Source organism: Cynoglossus semilaevis, chromosome 16, assembly GCF_000523025.1.
Source record: "Cynoglossus semilaevis isolate Cse_v1.0 chromosome 16, Cse_v1.0, whole genome shotgun sequence".
NCBI classification, from domain to species: Eukaryota; Metazoa; Chordata; class Actinopteri; order Pleuronectiformes; family Cynoglossidae; genus Cynoglossus; species Cynoglossus semilaevis.
The window spans coordinates 17648562-17662863 of record NC_024322.1 but is presented as its reverse complement, the minus strand read 5'-3'; the positions used below and the strand labels follow the sequence as shown (position 1 = coordinate 17662863).

General features: G+C 40.9%; 1 protein-coding gene across 1 annotated transcript in view; it reads left to right on the top strand.

Annotated features, from left to right (window-relative positions):
- The first annotated feature begins 879 nt into the window (after nucleotides 1-879).
- LOC103392474 (polycystic kidney disease protein 1-like 2) overlaps nucleotides 880-14302 on the top strand; it is a 14270-nt gene continuing 847 nt past the window's right edge. The window contains exons 1-25 of the mRNA XM_025063741.1: nucleotides 880-1459; nucleotides 1538-1723; nucleotides 2360-2497; nucleotides 2651-2797; nucleotides 3067-3191; nucleotides 3695-3815; nucleotides 3899-4036; nucleotides 4623-4736; nucleotides 4828-4942; nucleotides 5351-5541; nucleotides 5636-5866; nucleotides 6580-6681; nucleotides 6959-7137; nucleotides 8077-8223; nucleotides 8680-8879; nucleotides 8972-9207; nucleotides 9288-9492; nucleotides 10026-10221; nucleotides 10301-10538; nucleotides 10637-10727; nucleotides 10811-10945; nucleotides 11324-11509; nucleotides 12948-13281; nucleotides 14000-14133; nucleotides 14221-14300. Coding sequence (XP_024919509.1) covers nucleotides 1658-1723; nucleotides 2360-2497; nucleotides 2651-2797; nucleotides 3067-3191; nucleotides 3695-3815; nucleotides 3899-4036; nucleotides 4623-4736; nucleotides 4828-4942; nucleotides 5351-5541; nucleotides 5636-5866; nucleotides 6580-6681; nucleotides 6959-7137; nucleotides 8077-8223; nucleotides 8680-8879; nucleotides 8972-9207; nucleotides 9288-9492; nucleotides 10026-10221; nucleotides 10301-10538; nucleotides 10637-10727; nucleotides 10811-10945; nucleotides 11324-11509; nucleotides 12948-13281; nucleotides 14000-14133; nucleotides 14221-14300 — 3849 coding nt within the window. The 5' untranslated portion in view covers nucleotides 880-1459; nucleotides 1538-1657. The remainder of the gene's footprint in view (nucleotides 1460-1537; nucleotides 1724-2359; nucleotides 2498-2650; nucleotides 2798-3066; nucleotides 3192-3694; nucleotides 3816-3898; nucleotides 4037-4622; nucleotides 4737-4827; nucleotides 4943-5350; nucleotides 5542-5635; nucleotides 5867-6579; nucleotides 6682-6958; nucleotides 7138-8076; nucleotides 8224-8679; nucleotides 8880-8971; nucleotides 9208-9287; nucleotides 9493-10025; nucleotides 10222-10300; nucleotides 10539-10636; nucleotides 10728-10810; nucleotides 10946-11323; nucleotides 11510-12947; nucleotides 13282-13999; nucleotides 14134-14220; nucleotides 14301-14302) is intronic.

Below are 14302 nucleotides of genomic sequence, written 5' to 3'. Positions count from 1 at the left end.
TTTTTTTTACAGACAGAGACCAGAAGCTGCTACAGAGAGTCTGAGAAAAGGCCACTCACACAGACGCAGCATGGTGGGACTGAGTACACTGTGAGCCAACACAAGCTCAGCCTGGCCGAGAGTCAGGGTCAAGATGTCACTGTGGTAGTGACCACTGGTGCGTATATGTCATATATCAGTTCATACCAAAATTGGATCTGGTTGAAGTAACTCACATCCAACATGTGTCTCTTTCTCTTTGGAAATCAAGGGATAAATATGCCAATGTTCACAACGTACACCATCAAGCCGTCGTCGTCGTCCTCCGTGGTGAGTCCAACTCCCACCACAGAGGGCGCAGCTGCTACCACTACAGCCGCAGCTGTGGGATCCACCGACGCTCCGGTCACACCACCTACCAGCACCTCTGCCTCCATCAGTCCTGACGGTCTCTCATGTAGCATCGTGCCCTCACTGGGATCAGTCCTCCATCCTTTCGACATAAGCTGTAGCACCAACGTTCCCTGCTCCGGTTGTCTGTATTGTTTCACAACCGGGGGGAAGTTTTTTTTACACATTGTCATGGAGTCAAATTATGCTAATGCAAGGTCAACAGGTCAAGTGGAGGATGTGACGTTGCAGGTTGTACAGGTTGTTTAAATCACCTAAACTGTTTAGGTGAGGCAGAGTCAGACTGTATGAAGTAAAAAAGTGTCAGCTAGTTTTGGTGAACTGGCAACCTGATTAAAAAAACACACATTAATGAGGTCATTCTATTTAGTTTTTTTTATCTATATACAGAAATATTACGGAGTGCTGTGTGTGTCTCTTCTGGTTCTTTAGAGCCGATGTAGAAATTATTATGAACAGTTATAAACATGACGTGATGTTGTAAAAATGTTAAAGTTGTGTGGGAACTGACATGAGCTTCTCTGACTGAGTGGGAATGTATAGATAAATACACAACGTTCATGTCTGGTTAGATACTGAATCAAAGAAAAGGAGAGTCTGTTTTCCATGTAGTCTGTCAATAATACATAACAATGTCCGACAGAGAAGAAGGAGTCAGTGTGAGAGACTCACCAGTCGCAGGTGAGTCTGAAGTCTGTGAGTCTACGTACGGATGCTCCAGTCAGCAGTAGACAGGAGGATGTCAGTGCAGAAACTACTCTTACTACAAATCAGAGCTTGGATTGCGTTATCCAACATGTTGTCTGACTGAGTCCTGCTTTGACTGAAGAGTCAAAAATATGAAAAACATTAAACAGTAAAGCTCAGGTATGAGGTACATAAGTTCTTATTTTCTGTGTAAGAGAGTTGTTGTCTCGTCCAATCAGAGAAGCATCTGCGCTGCAGTCCAAACAGTGAAGTTACGTCTGTCTTCCTTCCGGTTGGAGACCGCGGCTCCGACTTCAACCTGTTGATCACAGCGACCGCCAAAAAAAACAAGTTTGTTCTTGAGACCACTGTAACTGCACAGGTTTGTCAACGTGTGGTCGACGTAAATTGTTGCCGTTTTCGCCTCTGCATCCTTTAACAAAAGGCTTTTTCTGCACAGGTGCTGGACTCAGCTGAGACGTCTGAATCCTCAGTGGACGTTCTGAGGTCATCTGTGGAGAATGCTGTGGCTCAACTGAAGGCTGAAGGACTTCTGTCAGGAGAAACAGTGGGACAAATTATGGCTTCTGTGGCCAACACACTGAACAGCCATACAGATGACCCTCACCCTGCTGAAAGACAAATGGTAAACCGAGGATGTCTGAACTGTATTAATACAATGATACAATGTTAAATTTAACAAAAAAAAGTCCTCATCCTAGTCAATGATTAGTCAAGACTATACTGCATGTCCTACTGAAGAACTAGACAGAGTTTAAAAAAGCATTGAGCAAAGGAAAAAAAAAAAATCAAATGTAGTGGTCCAGCACTGCCTGTCAGACTTAATGGGCAAAGATTAGCCCGCAAGCCTTTAGTTTGACGTGATCTGTTACCCATATTAAGCCCGCAAGCCTTTAGTTTGACGTGATTGATCTGTTACCCATATTCATTTTTTATTTAAGATTGAAATTTATCAAACATCTACATTCATTTACACAACTGCCTAAAGAACATGGCCTACAGGCTGACAAGTTAATTCTGCGTCACTGAAAAAGAAAGATGGCGCTCTGTCTCCCCTGCATTATGTTTTTGGTCATGTTATTTTAAAATGGAAGTCTTTATGGAAAATAGATGTTATCTACTTTAATTAAAGATGACAGTTATTGTTTTTCTATCTGTGGTAAATATTGAAGTCACACGTAGTTTCTCTTCTGAATCTTAAGTATTTTTTGTGACTGAAAACAAACTCCAACATCCTTATCTTTTCCTATATCTGTGGAAGTTACGTGAGGAGATGCTTGAAATATTATTGAGTGTTGTACAAGACGTGCCCCCGACCACTCCGATGGAAGTTGAAGTTGTGGCCAGATGTCTCACTGCTGTTTGTGCAAAAGACACTGACCTTAGCACCTCTTCACAGGTAAAATCATGTTTCTCACTGCTGTTTGTGCAAAAGACACTGATCTTAGCACCTCTTCACAGGTATGGTAAAATAAATGAGAAAACAAATCACAAATAGTTGTATTGAATCTTTGGATCAGCTAACTTAATTTCTTTTTTTCCCTCAATCCAGGAAATGGCTTTGTCATTATTTGTGAACCTCAGCTCGTCTCTGCTTCACATGGATCTGAACAAAAGTAAAGAAAACTTCATAGAAACACAGATTGTAGCCAACGCAATTGTAGAAGGAGTCGGCAACGTCCTGAATTATTTTTCAACTGTAAGTTCTTTATTTTCATGCTTTCTGCCAGTAGCTCTAAAATAGTCTGTGAAAACCTTTTTATCACTATTTCACTCACCAACAACAAGAAAACTTTGCTACTGTAAAGTAGACCGTTACATTACTTTATTACTACTTGTCTTTATGAGATTATACATTACTAATTTGGCTGATCTAGGAGATATCCCCTAGAAATATAATTGACTCACATCTGCTAATGGAAATCTGAGAAACCTCCAGGCATTAATGAACAATCACGTCTTTTTCAGAAAAACACCTCTGATGCTCTTCTCACTGTGCTGAGAAATACACAGAGTGCTCTGTTAATATTCAAAACTGTAAACGAGGCTCCAACTATTATTCAGCATGAAAACATTGGTGTTTTTGTGAGCAGGTAAGTTTTATAGAAGCCACTTTTCTTCTTTATGTAATGCAAAAATGACTCTGAATAAATAGGAAAGAAACCAGAAAGGGTTATTTCTGCTCAATCCATTAAGAGGAGTGATCCAGGAACAGGTACTCATCAGTAACCAGACCACCAGCTGCAGAAGCATTGATCCTGGTTCAGAATAGTATATTTTTAACCTCGGTAATGTTGCAGCCTGTTTCTTTATAAGCCCGACTTCCTGTCTGCGTGATTGATACACAGTAACATTTCTGCCAAATCTCTCTCACACCAGTCATGTAGGCATCAGAGGGTGAATATTCACCAGAGATCCAAAGTCTGTCGTCTCTCAAATATTGACAGCAGCTCTGTGATGCCTCCATATTTAATAATATATCTTGATTTCTAGTGGGAACAGGTTCCTCCTGGAGAATTCAGTAGTAGTAGTATAATGTAAAATGTAACATTTCTTGGTGGTTTTGTAAAAAAAAAAAATCTGTTTCTTTTAACAGAGTGACCCTGGGAAGTGTGCAGAAACAACCTCTACATTTTCCCAACTGTACCTGCCCTTCATTCTCTTTACCAGCTCTATCCTTGAGCATGTTTCCTCCAGAAGAAACGGTGGATTTACGAGTAAGTTCGACAAGTACTGATCTGTTTTACAGCATTTTATCAAAACTGTAGGAGTCTGTATTTTGTTCTTCCACATTTTTCAGATGGTGTTTTTAGAAGAAAATATATTTTCATGGAGTGAGAACGGAAACGGAAACATCAGTGGCAAAATAGTTGATCTGAGCCTCACCACGGCAAACGGCTCCGTTATTAAAATAAAGAATTTAATGGAAGATATTGAGGTAAGTACATTTCCTGTTTTCAATACGTCACTCTGAGTAGTACTTTGTAATAAATCTTAACCCTTGTTTAACAGATTTTTTTTTTGAGCCATGGCGCATATTTAAAAAACCCCACACCAGCAACAAGAATATTATAAAAGTATATGTAATAAAATACGATGACCTCGCAGGAATTGAAGAAAGACTCACATAAAAATCTTCCTCATCTTTGAGTCTCTATCACTAAGTTTTCATAGCCATCTGCTGCCACCTAGTGGAAGAGTATTTGACTGTTGTGCCTTTTAATTTAACATAGATCAATAAAGACAAAGACAATAAAGACCAAATTAAATCAGATGATTTCAAGGTCTAGATTCTACATTGACCTCCTTTCCCTCCTAAGGAATAGTGAAGCAACACATTTTGAGAAATATGTTTAGACGTTCATGGACCTTACTCATAAAAAAGCAGCAGGTGATTATGTTAGTCAAACACTGCATTAGTCAGTGTTATTATAAGGAGGTCGTTATTCCCTAGATAAAAAAACGAAACATTTTTTAAATGTGTTCATTAATAAGTCTCACTCGATAAGTTACTGTTGACACAGATATTTCTGCCGAGGCCTGGAGGTGACCTGGTCAACACCTCAGTCCTGGACCTGGGGAACTACAGCACAATGACCGTGGACATTATTTCATCTGACTCTCCACTGGTGCTAAAGGTTCTCTTTTGGTTCTGCTACAGAAATAATAATAATATTAATAATTATAGATGTACTCTAACATCACTCCTGATCTTCCCTAATAATACAGATGTTTCCATCAGAGGATCCGTTACCATTCAGGGTATACCTCGGTTATTTGACTTACCCCACTGAGGATCAACATGTTGCAATGACTGAGATGCCTCAACCAGGAAGTACACTGGGTAATCATTTTTGCTGTTTGTCAAATGTGCAAGGGTAAGTTTAAAATTTAAAAAGACAGAGGTACTAATCTAAAAATGATCTGGTTTTAATCATTAATACAAATTAGGACAGGCCTCAGTGGTGTATCCAGCTGTTTTATTTATTTCCAGTTTTTATTTCTTTGTCAAGCTGTGTTTGTTTGACAGCATTTATCCAATTTTTCAATGAATGAATATTAATCTTTGCAACTGGTTTTGAACTAGCTAACAGCACTGCAGACGAGTTTAGACTTAGAATTGAGTGGTTTCATGGTGAGTAATTTACAATAATTTGTTTTTCAACTTAGAATATTTTGACTCACCCTCACAGAAACACTAAATATCTGATAAAGAGCTACAGTGACCTGTCTTGACTTCTGTCTGATGCAGAGCAGAGATACACGTGGATTGTAGACCCTAAAGACTTACAGGGGAAAACTGGAGTCTACTACCTGGTAGTGAGGCCCATGGTAGGACCAGGAATTAAATCCATCAATGCTACTTTATCAGTCACGTCCATCTCTGCTGCATGCAAGTTCTGGAATGAATCAACACAGGAGTGGAGTGTGGACGGGTGTAAGGTGAGTGAAGTGATTCTCTGTCAAGTTTAACCACCATCTTAACCTCATCTTCAGCGTCAGAACAAAGACATCGTAACGTCTGCTCTGTTTGAAGGTCGGCGTGGACACCACGCCTTTGGTCACCCACTGCCTCTGCAACCATCTCACCTTTTTCGGGAGCTCCTTCTTTGTGACTCCCAACCTCGTCGACCCGTCTCGTTCTGCTCAGCTGTTTGCCACCTTCGCTGACAACCCTGTCGTCGTGTGCTTTGTGGTTGCACTCATTGTGGTTTATCTGCTGGTACTCGTGTGGGCACGACGAAAAGACAATCAAGACACTGCCAAGGTAGAGTGTACGTTATTTATTTATGGAATTGAATCATCTGTTAAATTTTTTAATATTAGAAACAAATTTAAACTTTCATTGTTTGTGTTAAAGTCTTCTCCCGGCGTACCTGGGTTATAGATGCCCTGGGGGGGGGGAGTCACCTGGTAGCCCCCATGGACTACCTAAGGTGCCTGCAGGGTATATTATAAAAATAAAACTAGTCAACAAGCAGGTCAAAAATTAAACTGTTACTGAGGAGCGCCGGGGGGGGGGGGAGTCACCTGGTAGCCCCCATGGACTACCTAAGGTGCCTGCAGGGTATATTATAAAAATAAAACTAGTCAACAAGCAGGTCAAAAATTAAACTGTTACTATATTATAAACATATGAGAAATTAAATTGAAATAAAACACACATCAGCAGGATTTGATATTTATTTTGTCTCTTTATCTGTAGCCGTCCAAAAAAACAAAATGTATCTGCTGTAACATATCTCGTAAATAGGGTCTATATACGGGGGGGGGGCAACTCTAGTACACGTTTGATATGATCTCATTGGACCAAATATAATTACACTGCGGGCCAGATCTGGCCCCCGGGCCTCAGTTTGTCATCTGTGACCCCTGATGAAGGGACATGCTCACGTTTTACATTATAGGATTCAGAATCGTGTCCCAAATACTTTAAAATCTGTTCTTAATCTTAATCTGTCTAAAATGGACAACATGCAGCTGAAGGTGACTGTGCTGGAGGATAACAACCCGATGGATGAATACAACTACCTGCTGAGTGTAAACACGGGGCTTCGCAGAGGAGCTTCAACTTCCTCTCAGGTAATTTTAGTTTTAGGCACAGACTCCACCAAGTATACTTGGAAATCCACAGCTGAGTTTCAGGAACATTAACCATTTATTTCCATGTGTTTGTTGCACAGTTTGTCTGTGATCATTTAATTTAATTATTTATGGCCAGGAAGTTTTTTTGTTTTTTTTACCCTGTTCTCAGTTCAGGGTTTTTACTTTTACCGTCCAAATATTTGATAAAAGTGTACTTGTATTTTAACTATACTGTATCATGTAAATAAATAAAAATAAAAATGGTTTCATTTAGGTTACAATAACACTGCTGGGAGCTGACGACAACAGTGAACCCCACCACCTGACGGATAAAAAGAAAAGTCTGTTTGAGAGAGGTTCAGTAAATTATTTTCTGCTGACGACACCCTTCTCTCTGGGAGACCTGCTGGGCATCAGGCTGTGGCATAACAACAGAGGGCGCCATCCTGCTTGGTAGGCCTTTTTTTCAAATGTATATTTGCAAATGTTTTCTAATGGAGATTGTAAAAAAGCAAAAAAAAAAACAAACGCGGGTAAATATGTTTTGTTATTTGGCTAAATTCTTTTCACAGACTTTTAAATCTGGATTAATAAACACATATACTCACGGTACATACAGTACGTGTCTATTAATAGAACATGGGCTGGTTATATAAATATGTAAATAATGTTGTAATGGTCAATATTACTGCAGTTCTCGTTCTAGTAGTTACCTAACCTTCGGCATTTAGAGAGGTCAAATAAAAGCCCCTTCTTTACATTCCTCCGCTCTGGTGTCTGAAGTACAGAGATAATCCAGCCTCCACCTCCAGACACGGCAGATTATGTCTGTCGTCATCGAGTCGCATCAACTGAAATTCTAGTAAATCGGTTGCAATTCAAGAAAATGTTTCTGTCAGAGTATTTTTTTATTTTTTATGAAAGTGGTATTTGCAAAAAGCATGGTTTCACTAGCCAGGTATGGAGAGAAACTCACGCAATATTTTATAAATATTCTTTGTGGAATCCAAAATGTAATGAATTTGATTACTTTATGCCAGTGAATTCCGCCACAGAGAAATTGTTCTCCAGACTCGAGGGCTGTGCAGATAAACATCAACTTTTCTAAACTGCAGGTTATTATTTGAATTGTTATCGGGGGGGTTTTTTTCTCCGATAAAGCAATGTCTGGGTTTCGCAGGGCGATTTGTGCCCTAAAAAAAGTCTGTATAATAAAACAGCTCATTTAATTAATCTCATACTCATTTGGTGGTTTGTTCAGATAAATAAATAATTATTACCAGGCCTATATCAGTATCGGTTGATATTGGACAGCCTATATCAGTATCGGTTGATATCGGACATCCCTACTTTTTTTTGTCACCTCTATAACACACCTTTGTTTTGTGTCAGGTTTGTTGGACATGTCATGGTGCAGGATCTGCAGACACACCAGAAATGGCACTTTCTGTGCAACTCCTGGCTGGCCGTCGACATGGGCGATTGTTCCCTGGATAAAACGTTCCCTGTTGCAACAGAAATGGATTTAAAGGGATTTAGGTGAAGAAAACTTGACCTTGAAATTACCCCCCAAAAAAGGTTGTCCAAACAGAGAACTTAACTACATTTAAAATAATAAAATAATATTAATAAGTTAGGTGTCACTGGACAAACTGAGTGCAGATAGAAAACCAGATTTCACAGGGTTAAAACTTTTGTGAACTGGACTGCTATCGTTCCCACTGTTCAATTATTAAATATTTTTTGTTGGCCTTGGACCTGTTATCATTTCCTCCATCATTTTTCAGTTATATTTTTGCTACTCTGTTTCTAAGTTGGGTCACCACAGGTTATAGTAAGTTAAAAATGCAGGAGACAGACTGTTCACAGTTGTCAAATAAAAAGAAATCCTGTGATTTTTAGATCAGCTCTTGTCCCTTTATTGACATTTTTTTGCTTGTTTTTTTTTTTTACTATACTATAAAGTCACTCTTCTAACTTTGTTTATTTCGTCAGCAATTTATTTTTTATGAAGACCTCAAAGGATTTGAGTGATGGGCACCTGTGGTATTCAGTGGTCAGCCGTCCAGCAGGCAGCCCCTTCACCAGTGTCCAGAGAGTCTCCTGCTGTTTCTCTCTGCTGCTCTGCACCATGCTCACCAGCCTGATGTTCTATGGAATCCCCGCTGATCCGTCAGAGCAGACCATGGACCTGGGTACAGTCACTCCATCACACTGTGTCTCACTTCTCCCATCATGTTATTTTGTCACCATGACAACCACTCCCTCCACTTGTCTCTGAACCCAGGCCACTTTGAGTTCACCTTCCAGCAGTTCATGATCGGAGTTCAGAGTTCATTCATCATGTTTCCGATCAACCTGCTGATCGTCAGTGTCTTCAGAAACTGTCGGCCCTGGGAGATGACGTGCTGCAAGAGCAAAGCAAAAACATCGGATGCTCTGAAGCGGAGAACAACACAGACTCCTGCCTCCCAGGCTGTTTCCAGCATGAACGTTGACGTCGCACTAGAAAGGATCACCAAGGTTTTCTTTGCGTCTATCTGTAACATAAAGTGCTAATAATGTGTAAAATTAAAAACTTTTTTTTTCTTTTTCTTCTTTAGGATATCTCCAGAATTGCCCTTTCACTCTGTAAGGGCATCAAGGGTAATAAACCAGCCACAGAGTGTGAGTTTGGACTGGAAAACACAGATATAAATGCAGTTCTCTCCGTGGTGGAGGATTTCGTGAGAAGAAAGTTCAACAGCAGTGAATGTGCAGAATCAAAAACACTTCACCCTCACGACCGTCTGCAGCCCCAGATACCAGGTGCTGTACCATTGTCCATGAAAAAAAAAAGAAAAAAGTATTGTGTTTTCTGCATGGTTGGATGGAGAAAAAAAAGAAACAGCAAAATATTTTCATGATTTAAGAAGGTCATCTGTGTCTGCAGCTCCCTGCACGTGCTCCTCCACGTGTTTGTTTCATCTTGGCTTTTCCAGTTCAATGCACTTTACTCTGAGCTTTACTTTGCACAACAAACAACAGTTCGCACTAGTTAATTTGCACATTTGCAGCATCAGACCACAGAGAATATCCATGCTGTTGTGGAAGAGCTCACAGCAAATCAGTTTAGATGAAATAAAGTCCCCCACGACCTGGAAAAATCAAGATCAAGATCGCTGACAAATTGAACATAATCTGAGAATATGTGTTAATGTAAACGTGAGTGTTGTCTGTCGCTGTGTGGACAGTGTGTGTTCATTCCTCACATCAAACTGAATTTCAAAGCAAAAACACTCACCTTTGACCTGGCAGGACACACATTACACAGAATAACCCCTGTTTTCATCTGCACGCAGCAGAAAGCAGTCAGAAGGACAACAAAACCAAATATCTGTACAGACAGCTGTGTCACATCCACGAAGAGCTGAGTCTGCTGGACTCTTCCTGCCCCTCTGCCCCCCAGAGCTACAGACGGGCACTTCAGCAGGTCCAGGGCATTAAGAGCTTTCTTCAGGATCAGCTTCATGCAGCCAACTTTGAAGAACTAGAGAAGTACTGAAGCACACCACTTCATCATGGAACCCTGCTTCACTTCAGGCTGTGAAATCATTCTTACTTCCATCACTTACAGGCCGGCTCCTCCAGGAGGCAGCGACGACGAGGAGCGGGCGAAGAAAGGATGCTGTCACGGAGGTCTGCCCTGGTGGTTTGTTTTTGTCGGCTGGTTCCTGGTAGCTGCCACAGGTGCCGTGACCTCGTATTTCACAATGCTTTATGGTTTGAAATTTGGGAAGGAGCGCTCCATCAGCTGGTTGGTCTCCATGGTGGTGTCCTTCTTCCAAAGTGTGCTCATCACTCAGCCAATAAAGGTGAGGAAGAACAGGATTTTCCCAGTTTTTTTTTTATAATCAGAAATATTTTTTATGCACGAGGTCACAGGTAGATTCATCTGTTCCTCCTAACACAGGTGCTCTGCTTTGCTGCATTTTTCGCCCTTGTTATAAAGAAAGTTGATGAGGACGATTTTCATAATGTGGCATTTAGTGACTCGAGTCCAGGTAAAAAAAAAAAAAGATTACAAAACCTAATATGTAATGTGTTTGTTTACACAGCAGGGACTGACTCTGTGTTCTGTTCACAGATGAAGGCAGGAACCAGCAGAGAGTGGCGCAGCACAGGAGTCAGTATGAACCACCGCTTCCTGCAGACGTGGAGAGGATGAGAAGGAACCAGATGATTGAGCAAAAAGCTGTGGCTTTTCTGAGGGAGATTTTCAGTAAGTAGAAGAAACACTGGCCGCTGTGTTGACAGTTCACCCAAATCACCAGCATCCAATCCCATCATCCACTGAAAAACAGTTGTGGAAGTTGGACATCTGTTCATTTGCATAAGCTGCTTGGACTTTTTTTTTTTAATTACTATTATCAGTTTCCAGGCAAATCTGACATTTGTGCGTTCATAAAAACATTTTTTGTTCTGCCTTTCTGACTTTTTCTTTGAATTAATTTTTGTTTTTTTAAGTCATTTGGTTTTTTAAGTGTAATTCATTAACCTCTCAGGTAAAGCTAATTTAAAGCATACGTCACACATTTGAGGCGTGCAGATGTCGTGAGCTGTGGATCTGAACCTTCTACTGTTGTATGGTGTTCTCCAGTCTACACAGGGTTCATGTGGATGTTACTGCTGGTGGCTTATGGTCAGAAAGATCCAAACGCCTTTTTACTGAAGCAGCACATCCGGACCAGCTTCGACCCAGCCATTTCACAGAGCATGAGCCTCAGGGACGTCTTCCAGTGGGCCAACACGTCTCTACTTTCTAATCTATTTGGAAATTATCCAGGTAAAAAAAAAAAACAAATCTATTTTTTTCTTTCATCACAGTTGACCATCTGCCTCCTTCTTACTCTGAGACCAAGCGTCTGCGTCTGTTCTCCCTCACTCCGTCCTGAAACTCTCTCTGGAGTCAGAGAAGTTCTTCATGGAATGTCAGTTGTCCAGTTCCATTTCAGTTCGTCCGCTGCTCACTAACTATTAATTCCCTTTCAGTTTTTATGATGCACTCTTCACCAGTATTAGCCATTTTTTATTTTATTTTCCTCCATCATTTTTTTGGCAATTGGTGATTCGTTTTTCATTTGGCACATTTTTCTTACTCAGACAATGTTTGGAACCAAACCAGAACCAATTTGAATCATTATCTACCTGAAAGTGTGGCAGAGTGAGATGAAAAATATCCCTGAGAAAAAATCAGTACGATGATGATTTTACAAAAAAAAAGCCTCTGTCCAGGTGTTAGAACAATGTTTTTAGTTATCTATAATATTTGTAAAAAAACACTAAAAACTTTTGGGCCAGTCAACAACAAGCTTCGCGTTTCAGACTCAGCGACTTTCACGAGTGCGTAGCATCAGAAACAGTGGATAAGGACAAGGACTTGGGTCTGGAAGGTTTCGGGTTTGAGTCCAAAGCTGCCAAGTCAGATGCACTGAGCAAGGCACCGTCCCCACACACTGCTGACTTTGGTGACGTCACGTTTTGTGGACTGCAGTGATGTGCTGTGTCACAGTAATTTCACTTTCAGTTCACTTCATGTCTCAGTTAAAGAATAAAAGGTCGGTAATGTTTTTCTTTTATTTTTCATCCTTTTTCTGGATGTTAGAAAAGAAAAGTACAATTTCAAAGGTCATATTGGACTTCATTTGTAGAAGCTGCATAATCACGTGGTGAGAGCAAATGAATAAATCAAACAGTAAACTCTCGGGTCACTTTACTGTGCGTCCCACATTCATCCCATTATCTCTCTGTCCTTCACTAATTATTGCTCCCTCGTCTCTATTTGACTTACCCACAAAAACCTCTTTCATGTCTGACTGACACCAAACTTGTGCTGCATACAAACTGAAGAGAAATGAATGAACGCAGCCTCAACGTCCATCAACTCCAGCCTATGAAACTTCCTGAACCTTCTGGGCTGTTCTGTCGCTGTAGGTTTGATGAGCTCAGCGGTTAAATTCCCCTCGGTTTGGAAGAGAAAATGAATCATGTGTCTTAGCCACTTGGTGGTAATGGATCCATGGTGTAGTGGTTAGCATGCCTGCCTCCGAGGTAGTCCTGGGTTTGAGTCCCAAAGGACGCGAATACCTGTCTGTTGCAGCAGTGAGAGACCAATAACGTTCAAAACATTATTATTATTTTTATTATGTTGTTGTGATTGGAACACCAAATCATTATTACCTGCATCTTTATACTGAATTTGACTGTGAAATGCTGTGCTTCAGGATTCATCACAGATGGAAAGTCTAAGCTTGTGGGAAACGCACGCCTACGCCAGCTGAGAATACAGCAGCAGTCGTGTCAGACAGCAGCCAACCTGCAGCAGATCACACCAGACTGCCATGCACCGTACTCCTGGGAGGGAGAGGACGTGAACTCCTATGACACCGGCTGGACACAACCTACACACAATATTACAGCCGCCGCCGCCGTCGCCAGCCCGTGGACGTACCAGACACAGACTCAGCTGAGGGCTTACCCTGTGTGGGGCAAAATGCATCTCTACAGGGGGGGCGGCTTCGTGGCAGAGCTCGGCCCAGATTTAAATAACGCCAGCAGGTACTGCATGTTTACGAGCTGATAAGATTTGGACAGAAGAGTTCTGAGATTTTCTGAATGAGTCCCAATGCAATCAGTCTGTTCACATGTAGATGTTAAAAACTCATTCCTTTCTCTTTCCAGGACTGGTTTACAGATAAGAATTAAAAAAAAATGTGTGTAAGAAAATATTAATACACTGAAAAATTGCAATACTATAGAATGGCACGGTCTCAGGAGGTGCCCTGGTGTGCAGGTGATGAGAATGGTTGGCCTTTTAAACAATTCAAGGAATTTTCATTAACAATGGCAGTCTCTGTGGGTGTGCATGGGATTGAGGAGAACACTGCGTGTCAGGTTGTTTTATTGCACAACCTCTGCTCTTATTTATGCTGGATTTGTTAATTAGGTCACTGTTTGTGTGCGTTAGAGAGAAAATATGGATACACTGAAATATCACAATATTTCATTTTGTTATACAGTGTATTGATTTTTTTTCTCACCAATTCCCAGTTCAATATTCCTGGTGTTGGTTCATGTTCTTTTTCTTTTCTTTCTTCTCTAGTGATTCCAAATGTAGATCCCTCTGTTCCAGTGTTAGGAACTGATGTTCAGATGGAACAGAGTCTGAGACTAGGATCACAGTATATCACAATATATATCGTATCGTTGCCCCTTTGTATGGTATCACCAGATTCTCACCAGTACACAGCCCTAATGTTGTTGTTTTCATTCACAGAACACTTGATTATCTGTTCAGGAACAAATGGTTGGATTTGTCCACCAGGGCGTTGTTTGCTGAGTTCACCGTTTATAATGCTAATGTCAACCTCTTCTGCATCGTCACACTTTTTTTCGAGACCAGCGCCATTGGTAAGACAGAGCGCTGGCGTCGTCGAGATGCATTCATTGATTTATTCTGTGTTGCTTTACTCTTTTCTTTTTTTTATTATTTTCCAGGAGCGTTTCAGTTCCACAGTGAGCTGCAGAGTGTCCGTCTCTACCAGTCAACTGGAAATCTTCACCTGTTTGTCGTCGCCGC